Source organism: Perca fluviatilis, chromosome 10 (genome assembly GCF_010015445.1).
Source record: "Perca fluviatilis chromosome 10, GENO_Pfluv_1.0, whole genome shotgun sequence".
Taxonomy (NCBI): domain Eukaryota; kingdom Metazoa; phylum Chordata; class Actinopteri; order Perciformes; family Percidae; genus Perca; species Perca fluviatilis.
Window position 1 is genome coordinate 30,171,052 of NC_053121.1, and position 21,724 is coordinate 30,192,775.

General features: G+C 39.9%; 1 protein-coding gene across 3 annotated transcripts in view; it reads right to left on the reverse strand.

Moving 5' to 3' along the window:
• The window catches only part of pdgfc (platelet derived growth factor c), a 44,884-nt gene extending 31,243 nt beyond the window's left edge, over positions 1 to 13,641 (reverse strand). The window contains exon 1 of one of the 3 annotated variants that reach the window (XM_039812588.1): positions 12,882 to 13,641. In XM_039812588.1, coding sequence (XP_039668522.1) covers positions 12,882 to 13,059 — 178 coding nt within the window. In that variant the 5' untranslated portion in view covers positions 13,060 to 13,641. Of the gene's footprint in view, positions 1 to 96; positions 143 to 12,881 lie in introns of those variants that run through there. The other 2 variants (XM_039812589.1, XM_039812590.1) reach the window with 2 other exon arrangements.
• Between the last annotated feature and the right edge of the window lie 8,083 nt (positions 13,642 to 21,724).

Sequence of the window (21,724 nt, forward strand, 5' to 3'; positions counted from 1 at the left end):
TGAGAAATGCCTTTTAGCTAGCCAAACACCTCTAGGATTATGATTCTCCATATAATAATATACGTTTCTAAACAGTGTAGTCAAAATGCATCCTACCATCTCGTAATAGCAGCATGACCAGTACTTCCTACTAGACTACTTTACTGGCTAATGCAATGCTTTGTGGGTGGCTTCCATGGCAAAAAACTATTAACCAATTGGCGTATCACATTACTTCCAGTTCTCAGCTTATTTGACATCCTCTGATTACATCATCTAGTTCCTGTGCGTGACTCCAGATCCTTTTTAAACTTGCTTGTGTTTTCACCACTTGACTGAATTTGTCATACGTTGTATTCCTCAACTAGTACTGAGCCATGCAACATCTGGGCAAAGAGCCGTTTGCTCTCCACACCTCTGCACTAAGTACCTAACCACAACCGGATTCAAATTCCCTTTTAATCATCAAGTAGGATACATTTACAAGCATTTAGCATGGCATCTCATTGTACGCACTGGCACACAGTGCAAGGGCTAGTAGAAAGAGTGCCGCTACTGTACTTTAGCAGTCATAAATAACTGGGCTGTTGAATGAATGAAGTGGATTCTTCCAGAGAAATCAGTCAGGGTCCTTACATTGCAACAACGTTACAGATTGCATATTGTAGCACATAGTTTACTCAAAGAACAATTGGAAGTTGAATAGAAAAGGCAAAGCCAAGAGTTTCAGGATATTATGTAGACTGCTGCCCTTAAAAATAATTTTTGACATTAAAGTATGTCCTCTATTACCATTGGTATCAACTGCCATTTTTAGTGACTGTTAGAGTAGAGTAAAATTCCAGATCACCAGCAGAAGCTACCAGAGTAACTATGTCGACGAAAACGAAACATTTTCCAGTACCACAGACAATCCTGGTTTATAGAGAAGCTGGCTTGAGTAAGAGGTAATTTATTTTATTAAATAGATATTGCTGTTCAATGTGCAGACAGCTACACAGACATGCGCACAAACACACACACACGCACAGTTGGCAAAATCATTCCAGTCAGTCATAAGACCTAATAGCTAATGTGCATTTTCATTCCATTTGGACCGTAGAAATGGATACCCTCTCATGGGGATCCAAGTGTAAGCATGCCTGGGCAGAGCGTATCCAGTCTGCACCGAAAACCTATTTGTGCTTTGGGAAAAGCCATACATTCTCAAAATAGTATGTGTGATTGGGTTACCGTCTCTGTATGCCACTGGCATAGTGTCGTATATCACATCTCACCATGTGCTAGGTGACATAATCTAGCCAGCTAGGGACGGTGCTATGCTGATGATTACTGGGACAGGTGTGTTTTTTATTTCCCCCCGTTAAATGCATTAGAACTGAGATATTTCACATCTCCATTTAATAGCTTCTGGTTCTTTTCTCACTTTCCTCCAATGGTATAAAGAAAACACAGTGGTGGTTTGATTTCCATGGACATGCATGACTTATGAGTTAGTATTGTAAGTATTTCAGGTAATGGAAAGTGCACTGCAGAAAACATACACATGTAAGAAGTGATTTACTTTAGTATTGAGTGAAAGAGGTAATAAAAAATCAGAAGGTTATTATTTGTCAAAGTAGCCTATCCGGCTCTAAATGAGCCCTTTTCTTTATCAGAGCTGGTTCACAACAAAAGTAAATAACAAACCAAAATACTGTCAACCAGCTGTGTATAATAAGACCTTATTGGTTGAAGGGTGCTATGAATCTAAACCTGAAATGTCATCAACTGGAAAGATGAGCGTACTAGTGAGCTTACAAGTTACTATTATTGACATTTACTAGAAATGTATTCTACAGCAACCTGTCATGTAACAAGTATCAAATCACACATAATGTGGGCAAATTAAAGGAACTGCACTTGTTTAAAACAATATATGTTAATATATGTAGTGAGAAATAACCCAAATTATGACCTGACAAGCAAGTCACCATCTGTACTACCTTGTAAATCCTTACTGTGTTTAAATCTGATCGAGCACAAACTGAGCAGCAATACACTGTAAGTCAGTAACTGTTTAGAATACAAGCTGTTTTAAAAAACAAAAAAAACAAAAATGTTTTGGCATTAATTGTGTTATTGATTTAACTAATTACCTTGGCTTATGAGCCCATTCCAAGGAACATTAAATGGACCCTAATGCATTCTGTAAATACAGCACACACCTTTTTTTTAGCACAATACTGTTTTGAGGTCAGTAAAACTCTGTAACTACAGTCACATCTTCATTTTATTCCTCCTTTCAACTGCTCAAACTAGAGCATATTAAAGCAGCACTGATGTGTCCAATGTGTATTCTAAACTGTATGAGGCTCCTCAAGCATCAGTAACTCTCATTGCTGCTTTCTAAAATTAGCATCATAAATGATGGTGCTTGATAACCGTGAAATGTCTGTATCGGAGGAATCTAGTAGCTTAGTTTCACACGAGGAGCCTTCTGTATCATAATGAAGAGGAAGGGAGGCATGGAAAAGTGAGAGCAGTTGAGTTTGTTTCTGCCACATTGATGAGTTTGCATATTATGTTCTCTGAGGCAGTGCGGTTTTTGCTATCAAGCAATGTAGCTACATTGTCTACAGTGTCTTTGTGGCATTCTCGGAGAAATGTAACATAAACACCTAATTTTATTAGAAAATGTCTGTCCTGCAGGGGACAGACTGAAATAAATGTAGGTAATTTCATGGTCATAATAATGTAAAATAAAGGTTTTCTTTGCACAATGTATTGCCATAATGCAGTTTCAGAATGAATGACTGAATGTCTGCAGCATTATAAGGGTATAATGAGTAGAGTCATTACAGGACACTTTCAAATACCTCTCTGATAGGAGGTGATGACAAGCTATGCAGACATGTGCTACAGAGTCGATAACCAAGGTCAACTCATCTTGCTGCCAAGATTTTGTGTCCAGGGGAATTCCTGTTGCCATAAGACAACCAATCCTTGCAGTACGACTGAGGTCCATATAAAAACAGTGCCATACCGGCAGCTTTTCAAACCCTTACAGCCTTAAGTTGATCCAAATGCGTTATCAATGGAAGTCTTTGTTTTAAAGGGGAATCAGTTTTGCAACAAAAAGAATGATGATCATTCTTTCCAGCATTTACAGGAGATTAAACAATCTTTCAGAGATCCTCTTTTTTTAATAAAGTTTTTATACTACTTACCTTAACGATAAATAGCTTTGCTTGCCTTGACATGCTTGGTTTTTAATGCAAAATGCACATAAATTACCATTGTGTAACTCACATTATAATGCACCCTTATATAACCATGGATATGTGATAAATTATTCTGAATATGTTTGTGAAGGATTTGTTAGTTGGGTAAGGGTGACTCTACTGTATAACTTTTCCGTTTTTTAAAAGCTACAGTTGGAAACTTTCATAAAAAAATATTATTTTTGTCAAATAAAAAAATATATATATATCAAGTTCCTTTGCCTTCTCCTAGTGCTCCTAACGGCATAAGAAAAACAACCAATCAGAAACCGAAGAGTCTCTAACGCTGTGTCAATTACAGCTCGTAAACTGCAGTCAAACTGTAAAACTAGGCAGCGCTGATCAAATTAAGATGCTGTTACTGCATTGCCTATTTCTTATTTCATATTTGTATCTATTTCTTTTCAGAAACATATTTTCGTTTACTGTTTAGTTTTAAAATGAGAAAGTTTGGTCTGGACGGACGCGAACAAGACCCCAAAGTACTTGGCCTCAGATGTAGAGGTGCTGGTCCTCATCCCAGCCGATTCACATTCGGCTGTGAACCGATCCAGTGAGTACTGAAGGTCACGGACCGATGCTGCCATCACGACCACATCATCTGCAAATAGCAACGATGAGACCACAACGGACCAGCTCTTCACTCTCGCAAGGATGCTGGAGGTGGCCTGGGAGTATGCCCATCCGATCTACATGTGTTTTGTGGATCTGGAGAAGGCGTATCACCGGGTCACCCAGGAGATACTGTGGGAGGTGCTGCGGGAGTATGGGGTGAGGGGGTCCCTTCTTAGGGCCATCCAATCACTACACTCAAAGCGAGAGCTGTGTCCGGGGTCTCGGCAGTAAGTTAGACTCGTTTCAGGTGAGGGTTGGCCTCCGCCAAGGCTGCTTTGTCACCAATCCTGTTGGTGATATTCATAGACAGGATATCGAGGCGTAGTCATTGTGGGGAGGGGTTGCAGTTTGGTGGTCTGGATGTTATTGACCAACAACAGCTATATGCCAGTGAGGGCAGTAAAACAGAAGAAAAAAAAACTAAAAACACAAGGGAGCTGAGGAAACAATGCTCTGGGAGCTCTCAGAGGCCAGCACTTGACTCACAATTGCTCATTGTCTTTTTTCCTTTTTTGTTTTATTAATAATAATAATAAATTGAATTTATATAGCGTTTTATTCAGTCTGCTTCATGTGGAGCTGCTTTGCTCGGTGCCAGTTGGTCAGACTGTAGCTACTTGAGTCATTGTGCAGAAACAGCTGATAACATTCACCAAGTCCTTCCGCTGAAAGTCATTTCATCTTGTAGATAAGGAACAAAACATGATAGAAGTGTTATCTGTATTTATTTTGCTTATGAGAGAAAGTGGTCATGTTAAATCTTTATAACTGCCAGTCAAACATTTGCAATGTAACACTGACAAAGCCAAACATTTGAAATTATATTGCCAAGCTGATGGTGTAACCCGCTGACAATCCTTATCTGCAAACTGGTAATATTTCAGAAAGTGGGTTTATTATTGGAGTGCAGTCGATGGAGGCAGGACAATGAGGCCACTACAGAACTGAACCGATAAGAAACTGAAAGAGGAGAAACTCGGAAAGCCACATCAAAGATATTATTTAAAGACATTATTTATCCTGTCAATGTTTGCTGAGTATGAATGCATTTCCTCATCAACACCCTGATTTCTATTCAGACAGTTTCAGACACACCTGGGAGCTGCAAGTAAACCCACTGACCTTCGATTGCTGGCCACCCATAGCTTAGAGTTAATGCCTTGCTTAAGGACACTTCAGTAATAGCAAATAATGAGACAAGGGTGTGCCTCATAGCATAATGACCAAATATTTTACAAATAAAATAATGATTATATATATATATATATATATATATATATATATATATATATATATATATATATATATATTTATATTTATATATATATATATATATATATATATATATATATATATATATATATATATATATATATTTATATTATATATATATATATATATATATATATATATATATATGTCACTAGCAGTTGGTTCAGTGGGGCATTATGTTGCCAGTAGCAACCCCTGCTATCACAGTTCTACAAGAGTTTACCTGACATTGCTACATCCATCATTTTGTCAGCTCTGTGACCAAGCAAATATTGACTATATTGAATATTTATCTACCCAAATGTCCTTCTCGGAGCATTATCAGAAGGTACTCTTTTGTTGCAACTGTTATGTGATATTTAGTCTACGTTTTAGGTGATCAGTTTACTGCCAACCAACTTAGCCTATCCATTATACTTATTCATATACTGTAGCTGTATATATATCTACTAGATAAATTACCGTGTTGTACTTCATATGGGGACTTCATGTTGATAGTTCAGAGGTGGTTGGTGGAGCCCAAAATATATATATAGACTATTTGCCCTTTTGAACTTTATTAACTATTGCTCGTTGCCTCGGCCGTTAACATTATCTGTGCTCTCCAAGTCTGACCTCTGCTTTCAATCACAGACTGTATAAAAGAAAAAATATATTTGTTATGCAGTCTATGTTATCAATGTTGCAAGTTACAATACACAAACAAGCACACAGTACTACCATCAATGAACTTTTTGCTAACAAGTTCACCATATCAACTTAACTGGAAGGGCACTCGAAGAAAGCAGACCTCCGCCAAGGCTTTTCCTGATACAGCTTGTTCCGTTGCCCACACATGCTAAAAAATATATTTAATATTGCAGATTCAAAGCATCATGCTTATCTACTTTTTAGAAAACAAGGTATTACTGCTTTTTTGACTTCAGTAGATGATCACTGGCCAAACCATTGGCTGTAAGTGAAGAAAACTTCACTAGTTGACAGTTGGACACAGACATACTTGGTGTCTGTGGAGAACATTTCTTCTCCAGTAGAGCCTGTGACCCAGATCCCTTGAAAAGTCCCTTGGCTGGTTGAAGAGGTGGGGGAGACGGTGCTCTGGCCGCCTGAAATGACAAACAGCAGGCAGGCGGTGGCATGCTTTGCTTGCCAAATACAGCACTCAACGTTCAAATAGTGCTGACAGGGAAAACATAGACACTGTTATCCAGGGTCCCCCACTCTAGAGTGAGATGTTGAGGGGAAAAACTCCTCCCGGCAGTAGACATAGACCTGTCTGTATTCAGAGGTCGAGGGTTTCTACTGCCGCTATCGTGAAAAAAATCACATAAATGCAGATTTGAAAGGTTTGCATGGGAACTGATGTGTTTAGTGACTTTCAGAATGGACAGGCCAGTGAAACCAGAAAATCCATTGTTAAAGTATAAAAATCCATTGGCTTCACTGAGAAAACAAGAAATCATTTTAACTATCCTGACAAACCTCTTTTTCTGTGGTTTTCACCTGACAATAGTGATATAGGCCTACTAAGTATAATTGCTGCCTTCTTTGCTTCCTGCTGAGTTCATTGAACATTCGACCCGTCCTTTTTTTGATGGTTTTAATTCAACCAAGCATACCGGCTGCTGCCCACTACAATGATAAACTGCAGTGTGCTGCATTCATTCATTTATTCATTCAAGCATATCCATCACAGTACAGACTCTTCTAACTGGAAACAAGCTTTCCCAGGGCTCAGGAAACATCTGACCTGTATTAAAGAATGCATGCAGATTCCAAGAACAGCTATTTCTGTTTTACAGGTTTAAGAGGCGTATTATAATTTCAAATTAAAACATAGAGTTAAAGGAGAACTCGTGAATCTTGATCGCTATAAATATGTGAGTACTGTCGATAGAAAAAAAACGACCAGAATTGGTCTTAGCTAGGGTGACCAGATGTCCCGGTTTTTAAGTTGCTTGTCCCAAGTCCTGACAAAAGCCTGTCCGGACGCTAAAATGTCCCGGTTTACACCAACCACTATGAAATTGTCCCGGTTAAATGGTTAAAATGCTGACAGGCTAGCTGTAGTGTCACGCAGAAGTCCCGTGGGAATTCAGTTGTAGCAGGAAAAGGTAAACAGTAGTGTGCAGATCGGAGCGTAGTGTGTGAAGAGTGAAGAGCGGAGGTGTTCACAAGGGAAGAAGCTTGGAGTAAGAATTACGAGACTAAAGCTAGCCTTCTCTAACGCTATTACTGTACAAGGCACAGACATAATTTGGCCCGTTTCCATGTAGTTACATAGTCACTGATATGGTCATAACCACTACAATGCTCAATTTCCTATTTTTTGGGGGGGAAATAAAAAAATTTTGCCGCGAAGGCATGACCTATACTCTAGAGCAGTGGTTCCCAACCTGGGGTCCGGGCACCCCTAGGGGGGGCGGCAAAGATCACAGGGGGGGCGCAAGTCTTTATCTGGTTTGAGGTTGAGGTAAAAAAAAAATATTTGCACATGTTAAACAAATTATGATAATACACTAGAATATATAATGTATACAAAAGTCTGTATGAAAACTATATATTTTGTTGTATCCTCGTTTTTCCTGCCGCCACGGCATCACTATTTTATGAATGAAACATGGCGGAGAAACGTAACAGTGCTGATAACTCCTCTGTATCAAAAAAAGAAAGTAAGGCTCTATCTCGAGAGTTACCTCAACTTCGGTTTCGGGGGGTGGAGTGAGGGTTTGGGGGGGGGGCTCAGCTTTTCTTAGACATGAGTAGGGGGGGCGCCAAGAAAAAAATGTTGGGAACCACTGCTCTAGAGGACATCCACCAGACTACCGGGCGCTCGGTGGTTTGTTGTCGGGCGCGCCAGGCGACGAAGGCGGGGAGACAAAAGAAGCAAGGATGCCGGTCGGGCCTGCTAGCCCGGCTAAGGGAACTACCACACAGATCGCCACTGCCAAGACTCCTACTCACCAACGCCAGATCGATCGCACACAAAATGAATGAGCTACAAATACACATGGAACTGCTGATGATTATCACCAAAGCCTGGCTGAATTCACACTCATCCCAGACGGCAGCTAGCAGCTAGCAGGGCGAGCTAGCAACCGGCAGAATGTCTGAGTTGAAAAAGCATCTTGTTGTCACGTAAGGGCCCTGTTCATTTTAATTGCGTTTTGTGTCTGTTAAGAGGCACAAAGGCACTCTTTAGAATATGCCCCCACAACTGCCATTTTAGCTAACTGGAGCTCTGGGCATTAGCTGCAGCAACTCCAGTTTGCTAGGACCGATTCTGGTCGTTGTATTTTTTTCTATCGACAGTACTCGCATATTTATAGTGATCAAGGTTCATGTATAAATTGCCCAGAGTTCTCCTTTAAGCACTATGGAAACCTTTCAAAATAACATAGTGGAAACTGGAATGCCTATTTGCCACACTTCTGGTAGAAGAAGCTTGCACCTAGAGTATATAAATTAATAAATAATATAAGCAATTGGCTGAGAAGGTGAGTGACATTTTTCTTAACTTGACATGCATATATGATTTAAGGCAACATAGTGGTACCTGACTTGGGAAGAAGTGGGAGGACTCACTTAATTTTGATCACTGTACATTCCCATACCCCTTTGCTGTCAGTTAGGTGTGGAAGATGACTCTAAAAAGGACAATACCCATGAGCTTCATCTGTCATTTCAAAGGGGAAGACATTCAGAATGCTCTGTCATTGCATTAATTACCGTTTGCTTCTAAAAAAAAAAAAAGGAAGTTCATTTAAACAGCTGAATGCATTATCAGGTTTCTATGAAGCAGAACATTTTGCTTCAGCGCAACATTAGTGGCACATCCAACAGAATTTTAAGCTCTGTGGTTAGATGGTACCATAATGCATCTTGGGAGTATGTATGTATGCAGGGTTATACCTTTGACATTTGATGAATGAACCGATATTTGCTAATGCAGTTGCTAATCTTTAAGTGCTTTAACTGCTAGGTACCCAACATTATCCATTTAATAAATTAATGGGACTTTTAGTTGTGGAAGCCTAAATAACTAAAACAACTCCTTCCAACAATGAATGGGGTGATGTACACTTCACATTACACCTTAAAGGCCACCCACTCTCTCTCCCCACCCACTTTAAACTTTGTTTGTCTGCATCACAATCTATGAATGCACAATGCACCTCTGTAACTTCAACCCTCCATGTATGTATACGTGGAAAACTGCACATGGTCCCCATGGGCCTGTGACCCTTATGACCCCAGTTCTCCCCCTAATCTCGTAATCTTTAGTGGAACAGCAGCCTCTGTGATCATTGGCAGGTCAAGCGTGTTGCATACCTTCCTCCAGTGGAGCTCACGGGGGATATGTGGGAATATCTGCAGGTAATCCACATCTTCTACTAATATTTGCAGCCGGATTTTTCTAATAAGACCCTGTGCTTATGGGTGGGCTAGGTGGGGGTGAAAACCTGACCTTCTTCGGGAAAGTGAAGCCAGACAACTTAAGTATAAGAAAAACGATATGAAGAGGCGCCCCCTGAGATGACTAGGATGATTAGGAAGCTGAGATGCATCTTTAGCTGGATGTGCAGTGCTATACAACTGTCGCCTCTGGCAGCAAATCACAGCCTAATGGAAAGAGGCATTGTAAAAACCTGTAGCATGATCAGAGGGCATGATAGTGTAATGAATCACACTTATATGGGCCTTTAACCCTGAAGACAAGGTGCAGCTACAGCTTTACAGTGATATGCCTGGGTCTATTTGGACTATAAAGGCTGTAACAGATCACAACTACCTTCTACAAAAAACATTTATAGACTACTTATTTGCTTTTAAAATGCCTCTTGGAAGAAACATAATGCCGTCTGTGGTTTAATGTCCTGCATCACATGTTGTTAGGCAACTAAAACAATTTCTTAATGTTAGACAAATATTGTAGTTTTGGTTAAATTAAGCTTAGCGTAAATTCAGGCAGGGCACAGAAGTAATACGCCCGCTGATTGAATTATCATTCCTATCTGACACACACCAATCACAGCCATTCTCAAGGCGGTCCTTTTAAAGATGACTCCCTCCTCACTGATCCCTGCTACACATGCTGCTTCACTCACTACTGCTGCTGACAACGCTTTGCCTCGACCTCCCCAGCCTCCATCTTTCTAGTTCAGAGTCCTTACATGACTCAAAAGTTTTAAATGGTTTTCTATGTCTTTCTTTTGGCTCACTCTTTTATACCCAGGGGGGTTTCTGCATAGCGCTCCCTGTTTCAGCTTAGCATGCTGCTTGGCTGGTCCAGGGAGCATTATCAAGAGTGGAGCCATCAGCGACAAGCATAACTGTATTTCCATTTGTTGCAATAAATGGTTAAATCTATGCCAAGTGTTCCTGACTGAATTATTGAAAAGGTCAATGCATTTGGGTCACCATTGACCTTTTCAATATTTGACCCAGACTAACTGTAATCTTTAGTTACAGTGCTGTAACTGCAGACTGCATTGGCCTTTGATCAATCATCATGACCAAAAATGAGCCTGATATCCTCAAATGCAAATAACATCATGGGTAAAATAATTATGAGAGAAAGACAAGGGAAACTTGTAGACACAACCAGAGCCTGTGGTGGTGTTCAGGGTGGAGGGGTACATGCATTTGCTTTCAACCCTATTTCATTTCTGAAACCATACAAAGCATTTTTGTAGCGCAACTGCAGATGTCATTTCTAGCAATGGCTTTTCTTAATAACCATGAAACATTATAGCCATGTGGCAAACACATGAAAATGAAATGTGCGATGCTTGTTATTGTAACATAACCCTCAGTGGTAGAGGAAGGAAATGTTCACATTATTTATGACCACAACACACACAATTTACATTGCAAAGTTCATGCCCATTCTGTTAGCCTTTTGAGACTTTTGTCCAAATCATTTATTGTGACAGATAGTTACTTCACACAGCACTGGCCCTCACTGGGAGACAGCCCCCTCTGGTATCTTATGGAGTCATCAGCAGCTGCTTGCCAAGTTTAATACGACCGGGGACTATAACTCTCTCTGCAACTACTACTAAACATGCCAGACAGGTCTGGCTCCCTCCCCTCCCTCAGATCGATATCAAATTGTCTCACAGAGCATCAGCAATCAAGCACGCCAGAACAGTGAGCGCTGAGACACTCCGGTCAAAGGTTACAGGCGGCCTGGCCAGCTTCGCCCTCAGCCAATGTGTGACCGCTGTTTCAAAGAGCTCTTTGAAACAGTTTAACATCTCTCCACCCCACACTGCCCCCTCCACCTTCGCCTCCTTGAGCCCTCTCCCTCCCCTCTCTCCTCACTGTTGTTTTCCTTTCTCAGCCGTCCTGATTAAACCTGGAGATCCCAGCGGGAGGCTCTGATTTCCCAGCCCTGACTGTTACTGTAGTGAAGTCAGCGCTGCATGTCCTCACACTAGGCCAGTCAAACCCACTGGCTATAATTGCTGAGTAATGAATGAAGTTAGACTAGTGCAACATCTGCAGTACAGGCATGCTGTTACTTTCAACTGTACCCTGTGAGGTTCTGTTGTCTCTTTATGTTGTTGTATACATCTCTGTCAATATGTCGGTCCTATACAAATATTTAACTGTTTATTGCACTTGCTTTTTCAATAATTAAGAAATACCATATTAATGCTTTATATATCAGTTATAAGTAATTTATAATAACAGCTTTGTAGTTTTCAACTTTTGGAGAAACCTCCTGCACAGCACTTGCTTTGTCTTTTTTTAGCTAGGTCTTTAATTATTCAGGAAGGCCCGTCTGATGGATTGAACTTCTAGAAAAGAGTTATAAGACATCTGGGCCAACATCCATTTATTAACAACTTATTAACATAGACCATAAAGTGGTCAAACAGTCCAATGGCTGGCATATAAAAGACACAGCAAGTGTCTGGAGGAGGCCATAAGTGGTTCTTAACTGATCTAAAAAGCATAAGTATTATATATATATATATATGCTTTATTAATCATTAATAGAGTATCTTAATGTAATGTAAGTGAGTGTCTTGAGGGTGAAAGCAAATAATCAGTGGATTAAGAAAATCCCAACAGGATGAGAAAACAATCTGCACATATCAGTGCATCAATTGCATCCCCAGAAAATAAAAATAAAATCGTTTCATTAAAGTTTGAATGATGGCCCTATGCTCTACTAAACAAGCTCGCGCCCACACACGCACGCCAACACACACTACAACAACAGCAAAGAGCGTGATTGCCAAATTGCAAAATGATGGCAAGAAATCACCAGAGGGTAATTATTTACTTAATTCAAATCAAAGTAGACATACACCATCATCTTTAGCCTAACGTGGACGTAACGTTAAACATTGACAGAACTGGATTTCTGAATATGATAGTGCAGCTCAGTTCGGAGGGTAAGCAAATTACATCGCCCGGGGCTACTGCTGCATGAATGGAGCCGTTTTTATGATCACAGGGAAAACTTCCCCCGGGGGACATGCAATTTCAGAGGGTTTTCCCCCTTAAACATACACGGGTACACTTTAAAGGTAAAAGGTAATTTTGCACTTCCTATCCTGGATAATGCTGTTTGAACTGAATGAAACGCTCTCATTCATTGCAGTTTAAACTCAAGCAAGATGTGCATTTTAAAAGAATGGCTTTAAGCCCAGTAAGAATAAACATTTTATGTGTGCGAAAAATTCCCATGTTCATGTTAAATTCAATAACTTTTCTGAAGCAACAAGGAAAACTCACCGTTTTGCTCCTTTACACTTGGAGGGTGAAATTTGCTGACATGACTTGATTCAGCTTCCGAGCCATATTGTTGGAGAAGCGATGCAAGAAGGAATATTAATGGAAGGATCATTTGGATGAGTGGTGGTTGGCGATCACAAAGCGCTGTTGACGGGATGGTTTGTATCACAACATGCATGCGTCGTCTACAGGACACCAGTGCTGTTTTGGACACATTTGGAGAGGATACAGGCAGAGTAGAATCCACATAATCTTAATCATCAGTCCTTCTGGAAAAAGTGAAATGTATATCTCCCTAAATCAAGACAAATCCTCATCCAAAGCTTGCAGACCGTGCCGCTTCTGCGTAATGCAAGTGCGCACCTGTTGGTTCGGAGAAAAGTTGGATACTGAGTTATAAAAAACTTGGCTTTAAGTAATTATAATCCTGGAATTAGTTGTAAAAGCGTCCGTATGCAGGCATATCATCTATGGTACGATATCATTAGAAAAGCACAGATGCATTTTAGCTAAGGCACGCGTCCACGTTGCGTTCTTGACTCCGTCTGAATAAATCCTCGCAGATCTTTACGCATTAGAGCAACACAGAGACAGCGAGAGAGTGCAGCAACCTGATACAGTCTGCACCCAGAAACCATTCGCAACACTGAGACGGGTTCTGTTGTCTGGTGAGGTCTTGAGTCATAACTTGGTGGAGACTGAGATAAAATATCGCGGCGTGGCCGGGGTTGGGTTTTTGGAGACTGCCAACTGACGGCACAACAGGTGCTATACATAAAGTACAACTTCCCAGCCGAGGAAACTCCCCGGCATCTTAACTATTCCGTTGCTGCCTGTTCCAATGAGGTGTTTTACCCACTTTCAGTCACAAATTGGTAAATGCAGTTCCATTTGTTGCAATCAGTTTCACAGAAAGTAAAGCAGCTCAGCACAGTCTGTTATGAAGAAAAGAGTCTTGACACAAGGTAATTCTAAAAATAACTTTTGACTATTGGCTCCACAATAGAAAAATAACTTTAACACTGAGTGGACATTTTTGGAGTTCGTTACACAACAAACAACAACATATACAGTATATATTGTTTTAAGTCTAATATTATTGGAGTTATATGTCTCATTCTAAATTTTTCAGAATAACCTTCTCCAAACTGCTAAAATCAGCAAAGTAAGAAATAAAATTACAGTGAGAAAATGATCAAGAATCAGTGGCTGAATTTGTCACAGACTAAAGATGAGAAGATGTGTTTTCCTTGTAGAATAATTCACTCTTTTCTCACACAATACAAAATATGATGTTATGTGATGTAAATAGTTTTCCGGATAGTTGTCTAATGTCAGTGAAAGCTTTATTTTAACAATTTGGCCTATTTTGGGTAAGACAAAAAATTTTTTTTTTTTTTTTTTTTTTTTTTTTTTTTTTTTTTTTTTTTTTTTTTTTTTTTTTTTTTTTTCTATTGGGCTACATATTTGTGGCCCACTTCTTTGCCAAGGGCATCTTGGTCCATCAAATTGATATATACTTGGTTAAACAATGAAGTCCACAGTGCATATTCAAATCAGGAGCTTCATCTTTCAAAAGGAAACTTTCCATAAGAAAAAGTAAGCTTGGTTTAACCATGGAGTGATTGTTTAAAGCCTTGAATCCTTTTCCCCATAGACAGATAAAAGATAAATGTGTACCCACGCAAGACTCTTCAACACGCTGTTGTGCATTTTGCCTAAATGTTTCTGTGGAAGGAAATGTTTAAGAGCTTCTCAATTTGTCATATCAAAGCTTAAACGCCGCTTGGAACAATAGTCCCTCCTGTTCCCAATTTCCTTTCTCCCCGGCACACTGTTGTACCTCATCAACTGCGTTTCATGTGGGTCCTCCCATTCTATTGTTGGCAAAACCCACCAGTGCATCCCCCCACTCTATGGTAAGTCTGCTGCAGCACAGACACAACAATCAAAGGAGAGCTAGAGACATATTGAACCCATTGAGCCAGACACATGATGCAATGCTGCAGCAATGTATCCCCAGTCTCACATAGCTCGGAAACTACCACCTCAAAGAGGCAGCAGAGCAGCCATCTCCCCAACATCAAGGTATGCAGATAGGTTGTGTGGTTTTAATCAAAGTTAGATTGGGAAAGAAGTCATTGGGCATTGATACAGTTATTTCATACATGTTTTGCCCCTGTGGAGAGGGGCATATAGAGGTCTTCTTGTGCCTGCTGCAAGGGCCAAGGCCCTTTGTGTAAAAGAGAGTATCACATTCCAGCCCTGCAAGGGCCTGCAGCAGATGTCAGCACTTCACATTGTGGAATACTTCTCATTTTCGCACACGCACACACGCACACGCACACGCACACGCACACGCACGCACGCACACACACACACACACACACACACACACACACTTATACACACTCATTCACCCCTCAGGTTTTGTCTGTAAAAGCTGGGTATTTTGTCTTGTTGTCCACATTTGATTTTGGCTTCCATGGTGGTCTTGGGAAGTGTGGAGGCTTTGATACAAAGAAATGTAATAAACAGTGGAAATTAGAAACAAGGCAGACCTTTAGGGTCACGGCTAGCATACAGACACCAGAGACATGCTTGCCAGGAGGGTTCTGTGTCCACCCAGCAGACTGAAGATGGAAATGTATACAATAGAGAATTCACTCTAAATCCCATTAGACTTGCTTGCCTTTTCGGGGCACATACTGTCAAACGACCTCTCCCAATCAGTCTGTATTACACAACGCATCTGTCACAGTGTCTGCTAAACAACCGTTTTGTTCCAGGTGAAACAAAGTGAAACGCACGGGAGTGGACATGTTTCCTACATCCAGATCACAGCTCATTATTGCATCTTGAAGAAAAAGGCCTTTGAGATGACTTCATTTATATGGTAAAAGCTCCTGCAGCAGCATGAGCTTTTGCTGTGTGGTCCTGCGGGGAGCAGTGGGAAATGTGCCACTAGAGGAATTTAGAAAGAAATGACTCACATTTCCTTGGGAATTTAAAACAAATTGAAATTTACGTTCATTGGTGTGCCAGATGCGTTATTTTCATTGAATCACAGATACAAGGTTGTGCTAATGCTCTAAGGGTTCTGTGTCCTTTACTGTGTGGACACACTTTTATATCAGTGAGTCCTTAAGTTGTGTGATTATTAACCCCTTAGCGTTTCCAGTATATTCCAACTTCTATTACTCAAAGCCAATAGCATTTACAGTGATCCTGACTGTTGCAGAAGAAACCTCAGAGTGTTACCTTTCAAAAGAAACCACAGGCATGCATGTAGTACAACTGGTTCAAAAACAGCTTCCAATTTACTTTGGGTATGCCTTGGATAGGTGTTTTTGGCTAATTTTGCTAAGAGGTTTAAGTCTTGTGTTTAAGTGTGAAATTTGTAAAGTGTAGCATATTGGTGATTAATTGCCCCTGGCTGCACTTGGCTTTGAAACCAGGGCCCCCTGGTGGTGCCCATCAGGGCTGCAGTCACGCATTTGCACTTTGAACACTTGTTGATGCTACTGTTGCAAGTACTGTGGAAAATGTCTGGACAAAACAACACTTGTTTTGACTCCAGTCTATGTTAAAGGAAATACCTTTGCCATTGTGTGATTCGTATAAATTCTAGGATAAAGCGTTAACATGCTGTCTAATGAAATAATGCATTTCTTATCTGCCTGTTCTGTTCAGCGTCAATGGGGAACTGGGGCTTTCCCCTTCAAGTATATTTGATTTCCACCCCTAAAAACACCCACTATTGGTGCATTATAGAAGTCTATACTGTTGTTTTTCAGTGCCTGGTTTATAGTTGCCACAGAAAAACAGATGATTATGACTCCGAAACCCCAGGCAACTATCATGATGAGAACCCACTGCTTCTGAAATGCGGCTGGACACTATAAGGGCTTCAAATGCATGCATGTATTATTTTTTTTCATTGGCTGCTGAGGATCTGGACATTTAGATTTATTCTGCTGTGGCGTTATTGCACTCAACTATCAATTGCTTTATTTTGTAAGAAAACCTAACATTGATTACATTGTTCCTGAGTGGTCATCTGTTATTGATATTCAACTGGTCACAGTAACATGATCACCTGTACGATATATTAACATAGCTATACTACAATATAAAATACCTCCATTCAAAGTAAAAGTACAGAAGCATTATCAGCAATATATACTCAGAGGATGTATTTAATCAAGGGCATTGCACATGTTTTGTATGTAATATCACAATCTGAAAGCTGTCAAATGCATACAGTGGGGTAAAAAGCCCAATATGTATCTTTGAAGTGTAGTTGAGTAGAGGTAAAAAGAGAAAAAAGATTAATATAAATATTGAAGAAAGAGCAGTGTTATATTATAACATTTCAGGAATTTATCTAACCACATAAACAGAGGAGCTATTATGTTGTAAGCAACCTCCTGTTTCTTTACAATCAATTTCAGGAACAGCTGTTGTATTGTTATTCAGCGTAACATTTAAAAAAAAATGTTGGACATCACATTTTGGAAAGAACCTCTTGCTCCTTCAGGATTCCCCTTCTTACCCCTGAGTAGAGTCCAACAATACTGGGATGAAGCCCTCCTGCTGAACAGCTTTCTGGCTTGATGCCTCCCATCATAATAGTAGATAGTGTTGCACTTATACTTAACATCTGCTGACGGAAAAAGACTATGGTATTATGGCAAACCGCCCTATTTACTGATGAAGGGGTCAAATCTACCACACTGCTAAACTTCATTAATATAGTATTATACTGGAGCCCAGCGCTGTGTGGTGCAAGTCTGGAACGATATGCATATCTCTACTCTGACCTATTAAATATACAAAGTATACATACTGATTGTGTGCAATTTGGATAGTATCACTGGTTTGTGTTGTTGGCAGATGTTGCAAATCTGTCTTGCGTTAAAGTGCTTCATTTCTACCAAGTATAACATGGCCTCAAACATGTTTTGTTTACAGGTCAGGTAGAGGAAGCACCATACAGAGGGGAAAGGTCTTAATCAATAACTAAAGGGAGCACTCAGCAACTGAAGAGATGCCAATACCTGAACATGTCAATGTTCTGTGAAACTGCCTGTGCACTGTGCTGCTGTAATGAATGAGTTGAGCCATGAAATAAAGGACTCTTCTCAAGCCAGCTGAATTGATCTGTTTCTGTTATTTGTTTATTTGTTTATTTGCACATTTTGAAATAAAAAAGTAATCACAAGAAAATGTAAAACCCCCTTAATTAGCAGTGACCTAAACATAGGCGTGCCTCAGAATTGTAAATCATTTTATACCCCAGTATCACTGCAACAAAAGCTGCATATTGTGCAACAGGACTGAGCACAACAGTGAAATTAAAAGAAAAAAAAGGAAAAATAGGTTTGTGGATTTATTACAGTATCACTTGTTTTAATTTCGATAAAACTCAGAAGAGACAAAGATAAGGACTATAATAAAAAAAGTTCAAGAACAGTAACTATTTTAGTTTGGGTATGGGGTGCTTGGAGATAAACAGGAAAAAAGGAAAGTGGCACATTGTGTAACTCCCCTTGAGGAGAACACATCAGGTCCTATGAATAATATTTTCACAGTACAATTTACATATAATCCCCACTTACTATTTTCTTATTTCTTTACTCGCAACAATGTACAATGTTACCATTCATGAAAATGACTCTAAATCCAAAATGAAATTCACTTTACACACAGAAAGTTACAAATATTGAAATGCCATTAGTCCTGGCCTTTTGTTTCATCTTCATCCTTCAAGATTTACATTAAAGTCTCATTCACTTTGACAGCACATATAACATCTGCTTCTTCCTCTTAAAAGCGATTTATCTTGTCACTGATCTGAAGTTATGTCCATGAAGCTTATCTGGATTCAGTTAAGGAACTATCCATCACTGCTGAATTGAAAACGTGTTTCTTAGCAGAAAAACTGTTTAGTAGCAACACTTGTGCAAGTCTCCCTCTGTCAAAAACTTTATTTTCATTAGAATAAGAATGTGACAACACATATAACTCTTCTGAGCTACAGTAGTAGTAGAAATGTGCTCTGCGCGCCAGGTATAATACCGCAATAGATTGGTTCAATTCAGCCTGACGGAGTTCTGGATCGGCACATGGTTGTCCATCAGACACATGGCTTGAAGCCAGCCAGTGAACATTTTAGAAGACAACACAAAAGGATCCTTGTGCTGCATTGCAAGCCTTTTGATTGTAACACCAGAACCATGCCCTGTGTTATAAATCATTAATCTCTATGCATATGGTGCGGATTAATTTGTGTATGCAAATGGAATGCCTTGTCAGTCAAAATTATACTACAGGGATCAATGTGGAAAGGCCGCCCAAGTTGTTTGACATAAAGTGATGAATGAGATACGGATCATAAATTGTGGGAAAAATCAGCTCAGTTGTTTTCTGTGTTGGATTTTTATTTTCACTGAGAGAAGAAAAGTTCTGGCTTCCTGTTCAGTACTTTTAATTAATGTGTTTCAACAAAACTCATAAAATGTTTAGAAAATGACAAACAGTTCTTTTTTGACTTTAGGAAAAAAGTTTTAGGGAAAAAAAATATAAGCCCCACAATCAAATCCAGATTACAAGTCATTTTCCAAAAAAACATAAAAAAAAAAAAATACAACCACCAAAATAAAAAAAAAAATTTTTGACAAAAAAAAAAAAAAAAACAAAAAAAAAAAAAAAAAAAAAACACCCAAAACACAACCAACAAAACAACCCTTTCCAAAAACCCCCCCTTTGTATTTGAGCCATTTGGACATCCACATTTAAAATTGGAAAGCTGAGGTTCAATAAGAAATACCGATACCACCACCACCACCTGTCAGTGGATCATCGGCTTCCTGATTGACAGACTGGGGAGCATCTCATCCAAAACCCAGTCCATCAGCACTGGCGCCCCATAGGGGTGTGTCCTCTCCCTGCTGCTTTTCTCCCTCTACGCTAATGACTGCACCTCAAAGAACCTGTCTGTAAAACTCCTGAAGTTGGCAGATGACACCACCATCATTGGTTTGATCCAGGATGATGAGTCTGCTTACAGACAGGAGGTGGAACAGCTGGTCCAATGGTGCAGTCAGAACCACCTGGAGTTAAACCCTAAGAAGACTGTGGAGATGACAGTGGACTTTAGGAGAAGTACTCCCCCACTCCCCCCCCTCACCATCCAGAACGACACAGTGTCCACTATGGATTCCTTTAGGTTTCTGGGATCAACCGTTTCACAGGACCTAAAATGGGCGCCCCACGTTGACTCTGTCCAGAAAAAGGCCCAGCAGAGGTTATACTTCCTTCCAGCTAAGGAAGTTTAATCTGCCTAAGGAGCTGCTGACCACTTTCTACTCAGCCATCATTCAGTCTGTCTGTTTCTGCACCTCCATCACTGTCTGGTTTGGGTCAGCCACCAAACGGAGACAGGGCCAGACTGCAACGGACAATTAGGTTCTGCAGGGAGGATCATTGGAGCTGACCTTCCCTCCATCCAGGACCTGTACCGGTCCAGGGTCAGGAAAAGGGCAGCAAAAATCTCTGCAGACCACTCACATCCTGATCACAAACTGTTCAACCTCCTTCAATCAATAAGGGATCAATACAAAGCAATCTATCTATCTATTTAAACAAGTTTGTAAAGATTTAATCTACAGTAAGTGGCTGCTCTCAGAGAGAAAACTCCATCATATTAGCAGTTGTAGACATTAGGCTTATCTAAGTATATAATACACACACACTCCTGACAGGAATGAGCAGTATTCTACTGCTTTTGTTAGTTGAGCTTCTCCGCCTTTAATTTCTTGAGCGGAAAGACATCTTGAAATGTTAGTGACCACCAGCAGAAACCTCAGCTCCCTACAGAATACTTTGTACTGAAGAGGAACATCAATCTCGTGTCACATAAAAGTCCTAAGCGCTTCATAAAATTCCTTAACTCATAGACTTTAAATATAAAATCGATGATGCAACCATATTAATTGATAATATTTGGTGAGACCGTTTGGTGCATTGCCAAATATGTTTCAAGCTTCTAATATAAGCCATTCATTCATTTATCACTCATTCTGTCAGTTAGCTATACTGTATGTTTTTCGATTCATTCACACGCACAAGACAGATGTAAACAAAAGGGTTACCTAACACCAAAGTGGAAAAAAACACATCAACCTGCTATGACTCCCAAATTGATGGAAGTGTATTTTAACAGACAGACTCTCAAACAGATCAAACTGAGTTATTGACCTCGGAAACAGCAGTCTCTGCATCACAAGCTCCATTTAGTAGCCTATCTGTTCTGGAGTTTAATCACATCACATTATCTTCTTCAGCAGATAGTTTGTCACTTGAATGACCTTTTTTCTCCATCTGCTGATGAAGATCATGCTTGAAAGCTCCTGTAACAGCTAGTTAATGGACCTTGTGGTGGTTTTGCCATTTTGTTTTTATTATGCCAAATGTTTTTTTAGATCAGTAATATTTGCAAACAAATGAGTAAAATAGGTCTATAATTTCAGTTATGATCAAATCTACGTTGATTTATGGTATCATTTCCTCATTCACTATTAGTCTATGCTTTTAGCCTACATTAAGATAATCTAATGGCCATTCGATTTCAAAATTACATATTAAATGAGTCTATGTAAAGCTAGTCTGCTGAATTCATAATAATAAACATAGAAATGGAAGCCCTCATTATATCGCCTGTGCCTGAACTATATTGCATCCATAACTTGCCGTCGGTGTCTGTTTTATGGTCCATTCATGCCTCACTGTTCACGTCCATCTGCCGCTAAATATCACACAGCCACTGCCATAAATAGTGA